This window comes from Mesoplodon mirus (assembly GCF_964341445.2).
Source record: "Mesoplodon mirus genome assembly, chromosome: 15".
NCBI lineage: Eukaryota > Metazoa > Chordata > Mammalia > Artiodactyla > Ziphiidae > Mesoplodon > Mesoplodon mirus.
The window spans coordinates 11,591,089-11,610,628 of record NC_138991.1 but is presented as its reverse complement, the minus strand read 5'-3'; the positions used below and the strand labels follow the sequence as shown (position 1 = coordinate 11,610,628).

Below are 19,540 nucleotides of genomic sequence, written 5' to 3'. Positions count from 1 at the left end.
TAGAATTGAAATGGAACTAAAGGGAGCCCTTTTACAATGATACTTCCTTTCCGTGGCGACTCTTCCAGCCCAGAATTAGGGGCCGGTATGGTGGCGAAAAGAGCCTGAAAGAAGCTGGCCCCGCTGTCGAGCGCGGGGAGGCGGGTCCTCAAACCGGAAGCGCAGGAGCCAGGACTTGCCGGGCAGAGGGGGCGAGACTGGGGGCAGGTAAGATGGCTGCTGCCTGGTGGGGACCTGACCTGCCCAGGCCCTCGACGTGATTCCTGGAAGCTCTCTTGCCTTTTTTCCTCTCTCAATATCCCCTGGCCTTCCGCAGTATCTGCTGAATGTCCCATATGAGGCTCAACTGGGCGTTAATGAGTACAGGAATAACGACAATAGATAATCATTCTCATCCTGGGTTCCTGACACAGCGCCTGCCCTCAAATAATTTTTATTTAATCCTCTCTCCTTTCTCTCCTGAAAGGTGACCAAAACCAGGCATTCAGGATACTCCAGAAAAGTCAATCTGATTGAATCCTCTTAACCAGCCCCACCGTTACACACATGATGGAGTGGAGGAGGGAAAGGGTGACTAATTTGCCCGAGTGGAACAGGAACACCTCGGTGGTGCAGCATAGCGGTGTGAACAGACGCATGGTCTCAGGCACACTGCACAGTCCCCAGCGTCTACACTACTAGCTGTGTGACCTCGGACAATTTTGTTTTTGGTTTGGCCACGCCATGCAGCCTGTGGGATCTTAGTCCCCCGACCAGGGATCAGACTCGGGCCCTGGGCAGTGAAAGCGCAGAGCCCTAGCCACTGGACTGCCAGGGAATTCCCTTGAACAACTTACTCTAACCTCTTTGTGCCTTGGTTTCCTCATCCGTAACACGGGGTTAATAAACGTGTCTTCCTCACAGAGTTGTGGGAAATCTAGTGAAATAATCCACATCAAGCATTAGAACGGGGCTGGCACAAAATAAGTGCTTAATAAGTGTGAGCTACCAGAGCCATTACTGTTTTCCTCCTCCATCCTTAGACCACCCAGCAGCGCTCAGCCTCGGCCAAGCAGCTAGCAGCTGCGAATGTTTGATAACTAAGTACTACTATTAAGTGACGTGTTTCCCAAACCTGCCCTGAAGACATGAATTACCTGGGAGGCGGGTGCTCCAAGATAGATTCTCAGGCTCTTCTCTTAGAGATTCTGATTGGCAGATGTGGGTGGGGCCTGGGGATCTGTATCTTTTAAAAAGAGCCTCAGGTAAAACGCATCCTTAGGCTAGCGTAGCAAATTCTATTCTGTACACAGGCTAGTGTTACAACACGTCTCTTGCAGCTAGGGTGGGGCAGCCGCTCGGTTGATGGTTAGAACCAGGCGGACGAGCTCAGTTCTTACAAGACTTCAGTGATAACTCTTCTGCTTATAAAAATCATCTAGACTATCTGTTTGGTCTCACATGATGACCCCACAAATTATTTACAAAGGGAAAATGAGTAACTTTGTAGTGGAGAAACCTAGCAGACACCTTCTTTACCGAGGGATCAGACTTAGTATCCCCAATAATGGGACAAGCCGTGGGTGACTTGATGGGATGCACTCGAGGACGCAGCACTTCCGAGGTTCCTGGCAGAAAAACGTTTAACCTGAGTCTAATTATAAGGAAACATCAGGCAAGTCATCCAAACTGAGGGACATTTTTTGAAACTCTTGAAAAAATGTCAAGGTCAGATTAAAGAAGACAAAAGAGGCAAGCAACCAGTGCTGCATGATCCCGGGTTGGATTCTTGGTGGGATCGGGGTTGCCCTAAAGGATGTTAATGGGCCAGTTGCTGACATTTGAATATGGATTGTGGAACGAGTAATAGTATTTTATCAGTGTTAGATTTCCTGATTTTGATAATTACACCACAGTCACACAGAGAATGTCCTTATTCTTAGGAGATATGCATAGAAGAGCATATCAGATTACTCTCAAACGGTTCAGAAGAAAATAATACATGCCTGTGTATAAGTACATACATAAAGTGATAAAGCAAATATGCACAATGTTAAAAATGATAACGCTTACTGTTTTAAAAAATAACAGAAGACAGGTAAAGCAGAAAAATCTGAAAAAGAAAGTGGAAACCACTCCTCATCCCACCCCACAGAGAGCCAGGGATCATTTCTTCAATGAAATACTTATATGTCCTTGGATCACCATATTTTTGATTGAAACTTAAAATGGGCAAATGTTTTACTTCTGGTCTATAACCTGCATTTTTCCTCCACAATATATCTCTCAACATCCTTCCTGTCATTGTGGTGTCATTTTTAATAACTCATGCTCCTGGTGAGGATGGACCATACTTTATCAGTGGGTACTTAGGTTGTTTGCCGTTTGACTGTGTCAACCTAAAACAATAATACAGCCAGTTATTTTACCAACAAAATGAGTTTATCCAGGAGCAGCAAAGAATTGCAATCGGGACATGCAGCTGTGGCAAACCACATGCGAGTCTGGACAAAGGAGAGGAAACTCTTTTATAGAGGAGAAGGGGAAGTTGGGAGGGGCTGTTATAAACAAAAAGTCCATTGGAGGAAACTGGGAGTTCAAAGTATAGTACCTTGTCATTGGCTGCATTGTGACAGTCTCTCAATGGCCAAGCTATTGTCAAGCAAGGAGAAAATCTTTCTTCCTCCTGCGAGTACTAGTAAAATAGTGTCACTTCCTGCCGGAGAGGCAAGGTACATCCCCTGTTGGGATTTGTATTGACTTCTAGTGGCATGTGCATGAGAGCTCCCCCTTCGGCCTCCCAACTCCATTTTAGTGAGGTTTCCCTTTATTAATTTTCACAACTGTTATGGACTGTGCTAGAGTGAGCATCCTTCCAAATATGTCTTGCCTGCTCATCTAAGCATTTTATATACAGAGCTGCCAGGTCAAATGGAGACAGGTTGAGAGAGGCAGAAATAGGGAGAAAGACTGAGAGAGACAGAGGCAGGCAGAGCCCGGGGACACAGAGAGAGACGTGCCCAAGGTGAGACAGTGAGAGAGAGACAGACAGAGTCAGAAAGAGACTCACAGGGAGAGACATGGCCAAGGTGAGACAGTGAGAGAGAGAGAGAGACAGAGTCAGAAAGAGACTCCCAGAGAGACAGAGAGGGAAAGAGACAGAGATGGAGCGAGACAAGGAGAAAGAACAAGGTGGAGGGAGAGACTGGGATAGAGAAGGGTTGCGGCTCTCTGGGGAGACTGAGAGGGAGCTGGTCTGAGGCATGGAGCCCCTGACAGCCTGGCCACAGGAATTCAGGCAGAGAATGACTAAGCGACTTTTAGGAACACACCCTACAGATACAATTGTAGATGAGGTCAGTGTCCTTTGTGCAAGGATTATCATGGGACTATTGTTCCCCGTAAGCAGAAGATGAGAAGCAACCTCATTGCCCATCAGCAGCAGGGGACTGGTTATATAGATTGTGCTCTAAGTGCTGGTCGGAGCCAGTCTCCAAGTAGGGCTGCCAGACTTAGCAAATAAAAATACAAGAGATCCAGTTAATTTTGAATTTCAGGTAAAGAATTAATTCTGTTCCATGCAGTCTGATACTAAAAGCTTATTTGTTGTTTATATGAAATTCTAGTTTAATAGGGTGTCTGTATTTTATTTGGCAACCCTATCTCCAAGATCAGTGAGAACAGCCAGGTGAAATCAAGATAGAGGGTGTGAGTGTGTGTGTGTGTGTGTCTGTGTGTCTGTGTACACGTGCCTGCTAGGAGGGCTTCTGGGGTGGCTTGTCCAGGTTCTAGGTCCCAACCTACGTGGTAGTTGTAGTTCAAGGGAAGGGACCTATCCAGGGTCACACAACCACAGGTGGTAGAGCTAGGCGGGACCCCGCCTTTGTGCTTTGCAGTAATGTGCGTATATGTCTTAAAAGTGTTAATGTGTTAAATAAAAATATTAAAAACAAACCATAGTTTTCTAAACTACATTTGAACATTTCTAATTTTAAAAAAGACTGGCAATCTCAAAAACTGCAAGGGCCACCTGGGGGGAAGACATTCTACAGAATGGGAACACCACATGCCAAGTCGCTGAGACCGGAGCATGCCTGGTGTGGTCTGTTGTGGCTGGAGCCTCATGGGGGAGGTGGGCTCAAGGGGCCTGGGGCTCTCTCAGCCCCGGAGCCTCTGCCATCTGAACTGATTTCTCATCCTGGAACACTCGTCTGCCCCTGGGCTTCTTAATCCTGGTTGTCAGCGGTCACTGCCGCCTGGAATGTCTTCTCACTTCCCTTTCTCACCTGCCCATCCTTGTGACCTCAGCCTGGAGTCGGTCAGAATCTCACTCCTCTGACTCACCTGGGTCCCTCAGGGTTGGCGAATTGCCCGTTACCACTCTTCCTCCCTCACCTGTGAGCTCCTTGAGCATAGGGGCTTGTTTGTGTCTGGCTGATTTATTACAATATCCTAGCCTGCTAGGCCAGGGACATTCCATCGCTTGCTCACTGTGACTTGAGCATGTTAGCATGTCACCTCTCTGAGCCTCGGGTTTCCTTATCTATAAAAAGAGGCTGATAGTCTTGCCTACCACTCAGGGCTTGCTGTGGAGGTCATATGGACCAATGTGGCGGCAGTGGGAAAGGGAGATGACATTAGCATCTGGGAGGTGATGTATGAACTGAGAACAGCTCTGGGAAGATCTGGGGAAGGCCGTTGTGGGCAGAGGGCACGGCAAGGGCAACGGCCCTGCTATGGGAAAGAACTTGTATGAAGAGGAAGCAGGAAGGTCACTGAGGCTGGAGCAGGTGAACAGCAGGCACAGAGGAGGAGCTGAGCCCCAGGTTAGGTAGCATCTTGTGAGCCAAGAGCAGGGTTTGGATTTTATTTTGAGTCGAGACGTAAGGTAGCTTTGACCTAAGGAAATAGTTTGTTCTCACTTTCCCCTCCTTGGCAATATCTGCCACACTCAGTGGTCCAGAGATGCACAAAGGTCTCCAGGTGCGAAAGGTGGGCACAGGTGGGGAGAGAGGAGGCCCTGGGGCCTTACGTGGAAACAGGCTCAGCCTTCTGCCAGGAAATGGAGATAACAGGGCGATATCAGTGCAGTCCGAGGGGCGAGGCTGCCAAGGCAAATTAGATAGTCTGCGAGATAACGGATGTCAGACCCTGTGGCAAACCCACGATTAGCCAGGCAAGATGCGATTAGCCAGGCAAGATGCACTCTGCACCTTAGCGAGATCCAGGGACCTGCGTCAGGTCTGGAACATCAGTGGACCTCCAGGTGGGATGCCGGCCCAGCAGGTGTGGAGAGGTCTAGCTTCAGGGCGCCACTCAGCACCCACCACCCTCAAGGCCTTGGACAACTGCCTTTTACCCAGGGAGACCCCCGCTTCCCAGCTGCCTGGGACCGTCCCAGGACTCCCTCAGTCCTGGACAAGCCAGGACGGTTGGTCACCCTACTTATTTACCCCAATTTACTAGATGAAGAAACTGGGTCTCAGCGGCAGGCAGTCAGTATTTGTCTGGGTTTTGTGGTTGGGCTTTTTTTTCATGAAAAAGTATTTTATTTGAAATGGTGACACATGCATCTGAAATAAAACATTCATACCCTTCAGAAACGGTTTGGAGAAAAAGAAATCTCCTTCCCACCCCTGTCTGCTTCCCTCCTCAGAAGTAACCAGAGTCTTGGGTCTAATTGTACAGTCTGGACCTAAACTTATAATTTATTAAGCTCTGCACAACAGGCAGCCTCTGAGATATTCTGTTCACATGAATTTTTTTCACTTAAAAATGGGAATTCCACTTTTAAGTCCTGGCAGTCCAGTGGTTAGGACTCGGCGCTTCTACTGCAGGGGGCCCAGGTTCAATTCCTGGTCAGGGAACTAAGATCCTGCAAGCTGCGCAGCGTGGCCAAAAAAAAAAAAAAAAAAAAGTATATGAGTTCTTTCATCCATTCAGCTAATATTTGTTGAGCACCTACTATAAACCAGGCTTAGATCACAGCAGCGAAGGAGACAGATACTTCCTGCCCAGGTAGGACTCCCTTTTCTCAAATTGATAGCTACTGTTTGTCAGTAAAAGCTGTTCTTAGCTCAATAGCCATACAAAAACAAACCACAGGTTGGATTTGGCCTGGGGGCTGTAGTTTGCTAACCTCTGGTCTGAAGGGCGGTCAGTAAAATAAGTAAAATATACATGATGTAAGATTTGCTGAGTGCTGGGGAGAAAAGTCAAACAAGGAGAGGGGGTAAGGAGTGTGAGAGGCTGGGGAGAGGGGGGATGAAGTGGTGCCAGAGGAGACTTCCCTGAGGTGAGGAGGTGAGCCTGGTGGCCGTCTGGGTGGGGGGAGGGGGAGATATTCCACAGAAAGGGAACATCACATGCAAAGGTGCTGAGGCTGGCGCATTTCTGGTGTGGTCCGTGGTGGCTGGAGCCTCATCCGGGAGGTGAATTCAGAGGAGCCACAAGGGGCCCAGTCCTACAGAGCCTCATGGTGTTGTGAATATTTTGGCTTTTCCTATGAGAGAAATGGGAGCCTTGGAGTGTTTATATGTACATAGACAGGCTTCAACATTTCAACAGCTGCAAAATATTCCGTTGATTGGACTTATATATTTAACAGGTCCTCCATGATGGACAACTTTTGCTACCCTATTAAGAATTAATGAGGTTAGGGCTCCCCTGGTGGCAGTGATTGGGAATCCGCCTGCCGATGCAGGGGACACGGGTTCGAGCCCTGGTCTGGGAAGATTCCACATGCCACGGAGCAACTAAGCCCGTGCGCTGCAACTACTGAGCCTGCGCTCTAGAGCCCACGAGCCACAACTACTGAAGCCCATGTGCTGCAACTACTGAAGCCCGTGTGCCTAGAGCCCGTGCTCCACAATGAGAAGCCACCGCAATGAGAAGCCTGCACCCTGCAGCGGAGAAGAATAGCCCCCGCTCGCTGCAATGAAGACCCAATGCAACCAAAAATAAATAAATTAAATTAATTAATTTTTAAAAAAGAATTAATGAGGTTAGGGACTTCCCTGGCGGTCCAGTGGGTAAGACTCTGCGCTTCCACTTCAGGGGGCACGGGTGCTACTCCTGTTCGGGGAACTAAGATCCCACATGCAGTGAGGCATGGCCCCCCCCAGAAAAATAATTAATGTGGTTAATACTTGCAAAGGATTAAAAAAAAATTTAAGACACAGGAAAGGGCAGGTAGTAAAGAACCTCCCTCCCACTCCTGCCCGGCCGCCACCCAGATCCCCTCCTCAGAGACAATCGCCTGTGACGTTTCCAGTTCTCCCTCCAATGGTTGTTTCTGTGTCTCTAAGAAATACCCACATATTTCTCCCTCTTTATATGCAAATGGCATCACATTGTGCATGCTGTTCTGCACCTTGCTTTTTACCACTTCATGTCTTGATATGATTCCACATCCATTACATCTAGAGTTTCCTTCTTTCTGACAGGTGGCTAATCTGACTGCACTGTAATGTATCAACTGGTCCTATGTGGGCCTTGGCTCCAGTGCAGGGGCATCAAATATCACTTGGGGATGCTAAAGGGACACCTATGTGGGTGAGGCTCCTGCACAGAGCCTGGCACAGAGCAGGTGCTCAGTAAATGGGAACAAAAAGGGCTTATCCATCTTTTCTTAGAGCCCCCAACTCGGCCACGCCCAATGGACTTGGACCCAAAAACTCCCCTTGAAAGCCTTTTGTATCCTGGGATGGTGACAGAGTGCCTTCTGACTCAAGGCCCGAGGCTGAATCACTATTTGCATTCAGGCAAGTGGGAGACACTCAAGAGGTTTTGTTTTTTTAAATCAAGGATAAGGGTGGAGGTTGAGCCTTGATTCATTCATTGAACTTCCCATGGACAATGTCTTCTTCCCGGTCGAGATTAACTCTCTGATTGATCTGCTCTGATTGATCCACTCACCGATTAATGATCTAATAATCAACAGGGCCAGTTGGCGTAATATACAAAGAGTATTTATCGGTTAGGAAGTTCATCAACTCAGTGACCAAAGGACAGACTCACAGGGATAGTTCAGGACAGGACATGGAGAAAAGGAAATGGCTTTGGAGTATGTAAGAAATGCTCCAATCATGTACATGCAAATTGTAACTAGATCTCACTTTCCCTTATCAGATGGGAAAAGATAAAAAAATTTGACAATACCCTGCCTCCACCAGGTTTTGAGAAGGGCCCCCATCTCCCTGCTGGTAAGTATAATTTAGTTTAACCTCTTTAGAGGACATTTGGACAAATGTATCAACTTTTTTTTTTTTTTTTTTTGGCCACACCACATGGCTTTTGGGATCTTAGCTCCCCGACCAGGGATTGAACCCGGGCCCTCGGCAGTGAGAACGCAGAGTCCTAACCACTGGACCGCCAGGGAATTCCCTCAACATTTTTTGTAACATATCTTTGCACTTCAGGTCAAAGATGTGTGTACAAGACATTCATTGAAATTGCCACCTTGTTTGTAGTAGCAAAAAATTATATTCTAATCTAAATGCCTATCACAAGTCCCCTTGTTAGATAAATTGTGTGATTATGGTATAATCCATGCAATGAAAAAGTCTGCAGCCCTGCAACAGATGAAGGGAGCTACATGTAATGATATGGAACAACATCAAGACACGCAGTATAGTTACTTGGGAGGAAAGCAAGTAGGCTAGCGTATAGGCTCCCATTTGTGTTACATAAAAAAGGGAGGTACATATTATACTCACATATGCATATATCTCCTTGTCTCTATAAAAACCATCTCTGGAAGGTCATACAAGACACTGGTAAAAATGTTTAGTTACCTTTGCAGAGGGAAATGGAGATCTGGGATGGAGGGACGCTTTCTTTTTTGTTTGGTTGGGTTGTAAATCACATTTTTAGTTATCGTCCTTTTAGTGGGGGATGGACACCCGTGGAAACTGCAGGCCTTTATTCAAATTTATCTTCTCTCAGAGGCCTTTGCTGGCCGCATTAGATATTCCCAAACTGCTCTCCAAGGCAGCTGTACCAGTTTTCTTCCTCGTTGAAGGCGTGTGCACCCGGCCCCACGTGACGGCCAGCAGAGGGCGCCGCAGGGCCGCGCCCCGGGGCGTAGGGCGGTGGGCAGGGCAGGGCCGGGCCGGCCGTGTCCGCTGCAGCCCAGCCGCAGAGCCAGTCCATTTCCGGGAGGACCTGACACCACAGCATCAAAAGTGTCGCCTCGCCGGGAGGAGGCCGGGACCGCACCTCCGGGAGGTGGCTCGCCGTCCAGGGCCTCGCCTCGCCCAAAGCCCCCTCCCACCTCGCTGTCTCCGCCGCCTCTTGGAGGGAGGGTTGTGAGGGTGACCCGGGAGGAGAAACCGCCGAGACAGTTCAGTCGGAAGGGAGGGGACAGCCCAGATCTGAGAAAGGCCCCTCCCCCACCTTACACCTCCTCCAGGGCGCAGGTGGCCGACCGAAGGAAAATGGAGAGCGGCAGGCCCAGGCAATGGTGTTTTGAGTACCAGCCTCTGGACTCTGCCCATCCCGACATCTCCAGGAGACAGAACACCCACCTTTTACAGTTGAGGAAATTGAGGCTCAGAGAGACTGGGTAACTCGCACAGGGTGACCCAGGAGGAGGTACAGCCAGTCATCAGTCATTCACCAAGTACTCGAGCCCCTACTAAGTGCTTTGAAGATAATTGAATAGGGTAATGGAATAAACAGTGATGTTGTGAGTGGGGCAGGGTGCTACTCTGGCTGGGATGATCAGGGAAGCCTCCCTTGAGGTGACATAAAATTTGTGTTAAATATATCATTCTTACCAAAAGTGTTTAAATTGTCTACTGTACAGTTTCAAGACTACTAATAAATATCTTTCTGTGCTTAAAACAACATTATCAAGAACTCTCTAGGGCTTCCCTGGTGGCGCAGTGGTTGAGAGTCCGCCTGCCGATGCAGGGGACGTGGGTTCGTGCCCCGGTCTGGGAGGATCCCACGTGCCGCGGAGCGGCTGGGCCCGTGAGCCATGGCCGTTGAGCTTGCGCGTCCGGAGCCTGTGCTCCGCAATGGGAGAGGCCACAACAGTGAGAGGCCCACATACCGCAAAAAAAAAAAAAAAAAAAAAAAAAGAACTCTCTAGAAGCACCTTCTCCCCCAGCTAACCACTCTCCAGAATTTTGTATTAAACATTCCCTTGCTTTTCTTTATAGTTTTACCGCCTCCATATACATTTCTAGACAATAAAGGGTTTCGTTTGCTTGCTTTTGAACCTTATGTAAATCCACCTAACCGTATGCATTTGAGTTGGTTCTTTTTGCTTAACATTATGTTTTTGAGATTTATCCCTGTTGTTGCATGGAGTTGCAGTTTGCTTTTATTGCTGTATATGTTCCATTATGGGAATGAACCGCAGTTTATTAATCCTTTGTACTGTTGATAGATATTAGAACATTAGGGTTGTTTCCACTTTTTTTTGTTTTTTGTTTTTGTTTTGCTATTAGGAACAACGGTGCAATGAATACTCTCTTGTTTCTTCTGGGATTAGGGCTGGGCAGCAGTTTTCAACCTTGGCTGCTCACTAGAATCACCTGAGGCGTTTTTTTAAATGCTAATACCAGAGGGTCCCACCCAGACTAATCAAATCAGGATGGCTCTGGGGGTGGGGCCCAGGCTAGGGTGTTCCCTGAGGGAATCTAATCTGCGGCCAGGGCTGAGAACCTCTGGGATGCAGGTGGCCTGGAAGTAGAATTGCTAGGAGGAGAGTCACCTGTTATTAGCTGATGCCAAACTTTTCCAAAGTGGCGTGTACCTGGGACACTCTCGCCAGCATGGAACGCAAGTCCTGCTGCCCTCATACCCTCAACACTTGCTAGTGACCAAATTTTAACTTTTTATCTTTCTGATGGTGTGAAATGGTATCTCACTGTGGTTTCAATTTGCATTTCTCTCATTACTAATGAGGCTGAGCAGTTGGTGAAATTAATGCTGAAACAAAGACAGCAAAGGAGCCGACATGGTGAAGATCTGGAGAGAGAGATTTAGGGGGCAGGGAAGATGAACGGCAGGTGCCAAGGTCCTGTGGTAGGCAAGGGCTGGGATGTGGAGGAACAGAAAGAAGGGGGGATCATTGTGCAGCGGGAAGGAGGAGGGTGGCTCAAGACAAGATCAGCAGAGGTCAGATCAGCAGGGTGGGGGGCCGTGGTGAAGACTTTGGTTTTTGCTCTGGGTGAGATAGGAACATGGGAGGTTTTGAGCAGAGGGACACAGCCTTACTCCTCCCTCTGGATGCATGTGGAAAATCGTGATTGAAAGTAAACAGATGTAGAAGAGGCTATATTCTTCGTAATGACTGTGCATGGCCTGTCTCCCCCACCTTACCGTCCCCTCACCAGTTAGAACATGGTAAGGATTGTCTTGTTCACAGCTGTTATCCCCAGCACCTGATGACCAAAACAGACGGTTGTCCCTGCCCTCATTCTAGGTGGTGAGTGGAGGGACTTACAGGTTTTCATTGTCCTTGCTTCACAGGTAGAAACCCATGGGCAAGACCTGTGGATTTATTTCTGTGCCACAACCCCACTCCAGGCGGGGCCTGGCCCTCAAACTTGGTGGGCTCACAGGAGAGCTGCGGATGAAGTGTCCCTCCCCTGGGCCCACCCCACAATGAATCAGTCAGTGCCTCCCTTGGAGTGCAGCCTTAGGTCCTTTAGACGCAGTATTGACGACCCCAGCCAAGTGAAGCGACCACCTCAGCCCCATCCTTCCCCACTTCTTTCTCCCACCTGCCCAGAGTACTCTTTCTCAACCATTCTAAACAGGTCCCTCCTCAGCTGAAAATTCTTCCTTGGCTCCCCAGTGCCCTTGGGGCAAAGTCCAAACTCCTCCAGGCCCTGGAGGCCAGGCAGATCTGACCCATCAGCCCTGCCCACCCCACCCCCAGCCCTGAGAACTGCTCTCAGTGGCTCTGAAATAGTTACTGATTCTAACCTCAGGCCTTTCCCCTCGGTATTTCTTCACTTCCTCTGGTAAGTGGCCCCCCCGACCCCCTGTCAAGTGACCCGCCTCTTGCCTGTCACAGTGCCCTGTGGTCTCCCCCCATCAAAGCACACTTCCCTTTGCATTGGAATTGTCTGTTTACTTCGTCTGTCTCCTCCGCCGGACAGGGAGCTACCCTTCGGCAGAGATCCCGAGTGTTTTGTTCGGGGCTGTATCCCCAACTCCGGTAACAGTGCCTGGCATGTTAGTGGGCACTCAGTAAACACTGAGGGAACGAATGCATTTTTCTAGATGATGCCTGTTTGCTTTGCAAAAAAGGCTGTGGCACTGCACAGTCAGCAACCACGTGCAGAAATCCATTGCTCTTCCCCGTCCCCGAACTGTGTACTGTCCCTTTCATTCCCACACTCTTTGCGAGTCACCTTCCGGGCGAAGGCACCCCCTTCCCAAACCCGAGGAGGTGGCACTATCGGAACGTCAGGTGTCCAGACTCGCGGCGCGCGGCGCCAGGGGGCGCCAGAGGCGGGGGACCGTGCCGCGTCGAGCTGGCTGGAGCTCAGGTCCCGAAGGGGGTCCCGCCTAGTCCGGGGTTCCCGGAGCCCCGCCCCCGGCAGCCCGCAGCCGGGTGATGAGTGCAGCCCCGAGGCGCAGCGCCCGAGCGGCCCCTCCCGGCTCCCAACGCCACGCGGCGCGAGCCCCGCCAGACCCCGGCGCACCTGCTTGGGGCGTGGCCTCCGGCGAAGGCGCGCCTCGATTGGCGCGGAGGTGACAAAGGGGCGCAGCCGTAGTCGGCCCCGCCCACCCGCGGCTGGAGTACTTAAGGCAGTTGGCGGCCAGGCTCCACTCCCAGCGCAGCTGCACGGCCTCGCGGGTGGAGGGTTTTGGGATCCCTGCACGACCCGGCTACCCCCGCTGCTTCGGCCACCATGCCGCGCTCTTTCCTCGTCAGGAAGTCCGCCTGCTCCCGCCGGAGACCCAATTACAGCGAGCTCCACGACTCTTCTCCAGGTGAGTGGACGGGGTGCCGGACCCCAGGGAGTTAGGGGGAGGCAGGCGAAGGCTGCAAGGGGGGAACTTGAGAGGCAGGGCGCTTGGGGACAAAATCGAGGGGCCAAAGTCGAGGGGCCAAAGTCGAGTCAAAAGATAACAGTCTGGGTGTGAATAGGCCGGGGCAGGTGGATCCGGGAGGTTGGGAGAGGGCTTTTAGAGGCCGGTGGTCTTGGGCTGAGGGGACTAATTAGCCGCCGAGAAGCGGGGCGCCCCGAGAGCACAGAAGTGAGAGGAGGCGGCTTGTGTCTGGATAGACGCCGGCCAGGGGCTGGAAAGAGTCCGGAGTCCAGAGGATTTGGGGGAGGGGGTGGGAGAAGAGATGTGTATCAAGGGGGACAGGGGTGGTGCCTCGGCAGCTGGGGAGATTAGGGGCCAGGGAGCTGGGGGTCTTGTCTCAGGCTGGGGACTTGGGCACCGCAGGAGGAAAGAGACCTGAGAATGACCTCCTTGAGTTGGAGCTGGGGAAGGGGGGGTCCTTCCTGTAAGATCTGGAGGTTGAGGTGGGAGAACCAGGTGACCTGGCTGAGCAGGGGGCTCTGCCAGGGCAGGAACTTGGCTGTCCTGGTCATGAATCTTTTTTATTCATCTACTAAGCACCGAGTGCCAGCCCCACTCAGCCCCTGGCCCACATCAGGCTAATGTTTGCTGACTGACTGAATGACCTAATCCCTGACCTTGCGCTTTTCCCTGTCTCCCCACAGAGTTCACTTTTCAACAGCCCTACGACCAGGCCCACCTGCTGGCAGCCATCCCGCCACCCGAGGTCCTCAATCCCACGGCCTCACTGCCTACGCTCATCTGGGACTCTCTCCTGGCACCGCAAGCCCAGCCGATTGGCTGGGCCTCTCTTCTGCCCCAGGAGATCCCCAAGGCCGTCGAGCTGACCTCCCTGTCTGACGAGGACAGCGGGAAAGGCTCCCAGCCCCCCAGCCCACCCTCACCGGCTCCTTCGTCCTTCTCTTCCACCTCAGCCTCCTCCCTGGAGGCCGAGGGCTATGCTGCCTTCCCAGGCTTGGGCCAGTTGCCCAAGCAGCTGGCTGGGCTCTCCGTGGCCAAGGACCCCCAGTCTCGCAAGGCCTTCAACTGCAAATACTGCAACAAGGAGTACATCAGCTTGGGTGCCCTTAAGATGCACATCAGAAGCCACACGCTGCCTTGCGTCTGTAGCACCTGCGGGAAGGCCTTCTCCAGGCCCTGGCTGCTGCAGGGCCACGTCCGGACCCACACTGGTGAGTACCCCTGCAGGCTGGCTGCTCTTCTCACTGTCCCACTGCTTTTGCTACCAGCACTTGTAAGATGGGCTTGCTGTTATTTTCAGATTGTGGAAACTGACCCCCACCCCCACCCCGCCGCCCAGTCTCCTGACTCCTAGCTCAAGAGTTCAGGGGCCTGGCTCCGAAAAGTTTGGCAGAAACATTCGTTCATTCACCAGCTGAGCAGATGGGCTAAGGAGATAATTTTACACGTCCCTCTGCAGGCTCAGTTCCTCAGCCAAATGGGTTGGAGCTGGGTATGGGAAAGGTGTAGCCGACACCTTGCTGTTGGGGCCAGGTGTGAAGGGGCTCACCCTGCTCCACTTCCCCCACCCGCCCCCCAGCCAGACAGGATGTTGTCAGACTCCCCACCTGCCTCTGGATCCTGCTCTGGGATCTTCCCAAACTTTGGGCTGCTGTTTCACCTCTCTTAGCCTCAGTACCCTCCTCTGTGAAATGAGCATAGAAACACCTTGTGGGGTTTTTGCTCTGGTCAAATGAAAGAAAGCATACAGAAATCACCTGGGACAGTGCTTGGTACATGATCAGTACACACAAGAATCATAGTTGGTGTGCGTTCTGCTTCCATGCTGTGTGTCTTTGAGCAAGTGATTTAATGCTCTGAGCCTCTCCGATTATAATATAATCATATAGGGTGGGTTATGGTAGCATTTCATAGGGGGCTGTCTAGATTCAGTGGCTCCTTAATCGCTTTATAATATCATCATGGTTCTCAGATCTGCTCTCCCCACCCCCATTCACACTGCTGAATAGATAATCTTAATCCTATCATGCAGACCCGGGAACACCTTTGCTGGCAGAAAACACAATTATGTCTTGGTGTTTCAAAAAATGCAATACTGAATGTATAGAAAATTATGAAATGGAGCCTGTTCTAGTCTCTAGCTTTCTGGAAATGCAGAAAAGGTAGCCACTCCACCTTTTCAGAACATGGATGGTGGAGGCCACCCTGCTTGGGGCTGCTCTTTGGAGAGTGTCTGTTGAGGGAGAAGAGGGTTTAAGGGTCATGACTGTTGGTTTTTGGGGGTCAGGTTGGCCAGGTTGGAGACTCAGTTCTGGCATTTCCTCACCCGGTGGCTGACCTCTGAGTGAGCCGTGAGGGTCAGTGAGGTGGATTGTGAAGCCTGGCATTTTGCAGGCATTACTGGTGTCATCGTTACTCCTACGGGGGACGGGGGCATCCTCCACACCTTGCAGACTGTGGCTACTACCCATGTCTCTTACTTGGTGCACAGACAGCCCTGATTTTAACATGGAAGGGTCCAACTGCCTGGCCTCTGTCCTGGGTGCCTGCCCAGCTGATAGGGTCTCTATTTGGGTGGAGTGGAAGCCCTCAGATGCTCCCCTGGGCCCCCCAGCTTCCTTCCCCTCCCACTCGGACATTATTTTAATGTAAAGGCATGGCTCAGACACAAAAAGCCTGTTGAAATGCACCAGTACCACCCTCATCAGCTCCCATTGTGTGCCTTAATGGTGCGCCCAGGGGGCAGGGCTGGGGGGTGGAGCAGGTGCACGGGGCAGCGGTGCCCAGCACCTGTTCCGGGCCGCAGCTGCTGGCCCGCAGTGTGTCAGGCCGCGTTAATCCAGGGAGTATCGCATGTACACTGCCCCCCTCGGCGGCCTTTGTCCCGCCGATCTGGTGCCAATTTCACACTCCAGGAGCACCATAGAGACGTGGCTGGGGTGGGAGGGGGATTCCGCGAGGGGTGGAGGTCTGCTGCCCCCTGCTGCACCCCTCACACCCCATCAAGCCTGCCCCTTTGTTCAGGTTTGTGTCTAATCATAAGAAACATAAAGATAACGTCCACTGAGCACTTGGCAGTGCGGGAGGCGGGGGGAGGCGTGGTGCTCAGGGCTTCCTTCACCTGTGTCAAGGCGGTAGGTAAATCCACCAACAGTCCTAAGAGAGGTGCCATCATAACCCCCATCTTACAGGTGTGAAAACTGAGGCATGGACAAGGAAGTCACTTTCCCAAGTCACAGACCATGGGCTGGAGCCAGGGCTCCTTCACTTCAGCCAAGGGGGTGAGGGGGCAGTGGGGATTACAGGACTCCATCCCGTTTTCCAGACCTGCATAGTGTGGGCCCTGAGTTCACAAGGGAGTGTGTGAGGAGGAAGTTCCCTTGGACCTTGTAGACTGCGGTCATCAAACCCTTCGGGCCTGGTGTGCAGAGGCAGCTCAATACGGCAGAGCAGGTTACTCAGGTGTCCCTTCCCCAATCCTCTGGCTAGGTCCCCGCTCTCTGCCCGTGGCCTGTTTCCTTGTATATCTGCCCCAGGAGACTGAGCCCATGAACGTGGTTCCACAGTGGGCCGCAGGCATCTGACTTCTGGACCCCGCCCTCCCTGCTCAGGGTAGTGCCCCAGGCACCCAGGAGGCAGCTGGAATTCATTCATTCCCAGCTCTCAATTCCAGCACTGGGATTTAACTAGAGGGCCTTGGCCTAGGGGCATATAAGGCTGGGAATGGAAGGATAGGAGAATGTAGTTTCTTCTGGAAAAGACTATTCAGTATTACAGAATAGTGCCTGGCCTGTGGTAGGAGCCTGATTAGTATTTGTTTAATGCGTTACCCTTCTGACTTTATTTGGGAAATGCTGCAGCCCCAGGAAAAAGCGAAACAGCATTTGACGTTTCTGGAATGTGAGTTACAGTCTCTTGATTGGGGCAGGAATTATGAAAAGTTGGTGAATGGTGTTTTCTGGTGGTGATTGAGGAGTCAGGCTCTTCTGAGACCTTTATAAAAAAAAAGACTTATTGTTGTACAAGCATTTATTGAGCTCTCACTGTGTACCCAGCCCCAAGTGCAAGACTCTTCTCAATACAGCCTGGCCCGGCAGGTGAATGAGGGCCCCAGGTGGGGTTTTTTTTAAAAAAAATAAGTCATAAGGTAAAAGGTTTCTGTAGCCTCTTGGGGGTTCTGGGCCTTGGGCTTGGAATGGATTCTGGGTCGGCGGTGGGGGGGATCCTGCCCTCATGGGACTCAGTCTGATTGGGGGACCGACAGACTTGAAACTACCCTGAGTGTGATCCAAGTTGATGGGGAAGCAGGATAAAGGAGTGACCTGCTGGGGGGTGGGGGTGGGGTGGGGCTTTAAGGCTGACTCTTAAGCTTTGTCCCCAAGAGGAAGTAAATCCAGGGGTTAATAAGGAACACCCATTACAGCCCCCTTAACTGAGGGGCAGTCTGTGTAGTGGTTAAAATCAAGGGCGCTGGGCTTCCCTGGTGGCGCAGTGGTTAAGAATCCGCCTGCCAGTGCAGGGGACACGGGTTCGATCCCTGGTCCAGGAAGATCCCACATGCCGTGGAGCACCTAGGCCCGTGCGCCACAACTACTGAAGCCCCTGCGCCTAGAGCCCGTGCTCCGCAACAAGAGAAGCCACTGCAATGAGAAGCCCACGCACCACAACAAAGAGTAGCCCCCACTCGCTGCAACTAGAGAAAAGCCCACGTGCAGCAACGAAGACCCCAAAACAGCCAATAAATAAATAAATAATTCTTTTAAAAAAAGAAAAAAGAAAAAATCAAGGGCACTGGAGTCGGGCTATTTGGTTCTTGCTGAGATGCTGCATATTCCCTGTGCCTCAGATTTACCATCTCTAAACTCAGGACAGAGGTGGGGTTAAATGAGATAGTGTAAAATGCTTCCACTGTCCCTGGCACAAAGTGTTCAGCAAACACAGTTGCCATCACTGTCATCATTGTTGAGCACTTCCTGCTGGCAGGGCAGAAGTACTTGATTCAACCTTCTCTCAATCACCAGCCTCTATGAGTGGGGGATGAACAGCTCCATTTTACAGATGAGCAAATGGAGGCTCAAGAGAAGCCAGCTGACTTGCTCAGGGCCACACGGTGGGAAGCAGCAGCGCTCCCTGCCAAATCCAGGCCTTTGGACACTGTATGGCCTGGCTTTTCTGGGTCGCGGGAGTTCCTCAAGGTTGGGGTGAGCCGGGGGTGGGTGGGGATATCAGTAGACATCAGCTGTTCTCCCAAGTGGCTGGGTCTCACTCAGCTCCCTCCTGTCTTGTCTCCCCAGGCGAAAAGCCCTTCTCCTGTCCCCACTGCAGCCGTGCCTTCGCTGACCGCTCCAACCTGCGGGCCCATCTCCAGACCCACTCGGATGTCAAAAAGTACCAGTGCAAGACGTGCTCCAGAACCTTCTCCCGAATGTCCCTGCTCCACAAGCACCAAGAGTCAGGCTGCTCAGGGGGGCCCCGCTGACTCTCAAGGCTCCTTGCGCCTCTCCGGGCCCTCCCCCAACTCCAGAAGGAAGGACCCGGCATCCTTCTCCCTGCCAGAGTTCCCTCCTGAGCTCCGCCTTCTGGCTGCGTTGGCCCCCCAGGACTCTGAGGACCATTTCCCAGTCCTCTGCTCTGAGCGCCTCACCGGGCTCAGGGGGGCCTTTCTGTGGATGGCTGATGGGAGGGTGGCTTGCAGCAGAGACCCCCTCCTGGCAGCCGCTGCTCCAGAGTGTTCTGGAGTTGGCCTTTCTGCGTGGGTTTGTGTATCCAGAGCTGTTTGGATACAGCTGCTTTGAGCTCCAGGACAAAAGCCAGCAGACTGATGAGAAGCTCCCACCCCACTCAGGGGACCCCAGCCTCCCCTACAGGAACCCTCAGGCCACCCCCTCCAGAAGGTGCAACTAACTATGCAAACATCCACCCCCAGGTGCACTCGCGGGGGTGGTCCCTGACACAAGGACACCGTCTAGACCCCAGGATGCCCCAGGGCCTGGGCAGCTATTTCAGCCTCCTGTTTGTCATGGTGGCACCTGTTTCACGGGCAATTTAACAACGTCTCCAAAGGGACTGTGAATAATTGCCTTCACTTGTCCGGGGCCCAAGTGGGGTGCTTCGGCTCCACTGATGTGTCTCCCGGAACTATTTTCGGGGGCCCGACAGGTGGGCCCGGGAGGAAGATGTTTACATTTTTAAAGGTACACTGGTATTTATACTGCAAGCGACATTTTGTACTAAGGAGACGTTTTGTATAGTTATATGTACGGTTTATTGATATTCAATAAAGTGGTTAATTTATATATAAAAAAGTCTACTTGGTTTTATGTGGAGTGGGTATTTTAAGGGGCCTTTAGGGAGGGAGGAGGGGGCAGGGGTTCGTGGAGCTCGGATACTCCTGACACAGCCCTAAGCCTTGGCCTCTTAAACATCACATGGCTTTGGACTTCTGGGTTTGTCAGGGACCTTGTTTGTGCGGATGGGTTTTCCTCGGAGCCTGGATGTCCTGTCCGATGCGGAGGTTGGGAAACACCTGTGAGCCAGTGAG

General features: G+C 51.6%; 1 protein-coding gene across 1 annotated transcript; it reads left to right on the top strand.

The window, feature by feature from the left end:
* The first annotated feature begins 12,789 nt into the window (after positions 1–12,789).
* Positions 12,790–19,335, top strand: SNAI1 (snail family transcriptional repressor 1). Its single transcript, XM_082643525.1, has 3 exons — positions 12,790–12,939; positions 13,683–14,210; positions 18,294–19,335. The coding sequence occupies exons 1-3, from the start codon at positions 12,858–12,860 to the stop codon at positions 18,476–18,478; spliced, it is 795 nt and encodes a 264-aa protein (XP_082499651.1). The 5' UTR covers positions 12,790–12,857; the 3' UTR covers positions 18,479–19,335.
* The last annotated feature ends 205 nt before the right edge of the window (positions 19,336–19,540 follow it).

Coding starts and splice junctions, on each gene's coding strand:
- SNAI1 (XM_082643525.1), top strand. CDS start 12,858: ATGCCGCGCTCTTTCCTCGTCAGGAAGTCCGCCTGCTCCCGCCGGAGA. Junction 12,940..13,682: donor GCTCCACGACTCTTCTCCAG/GTGAGTGGACGG, acceptor GTCTCCCCACAG/AGTTCACTTTTCAACAGCCC. Junction 14,211..18,293: donor CCACGTCCGGACCCACACTG/GTGAGTACCCCT, acceptor TTGTCTCCCCAG/GCGAAAAGCCCTTCTCCTGT.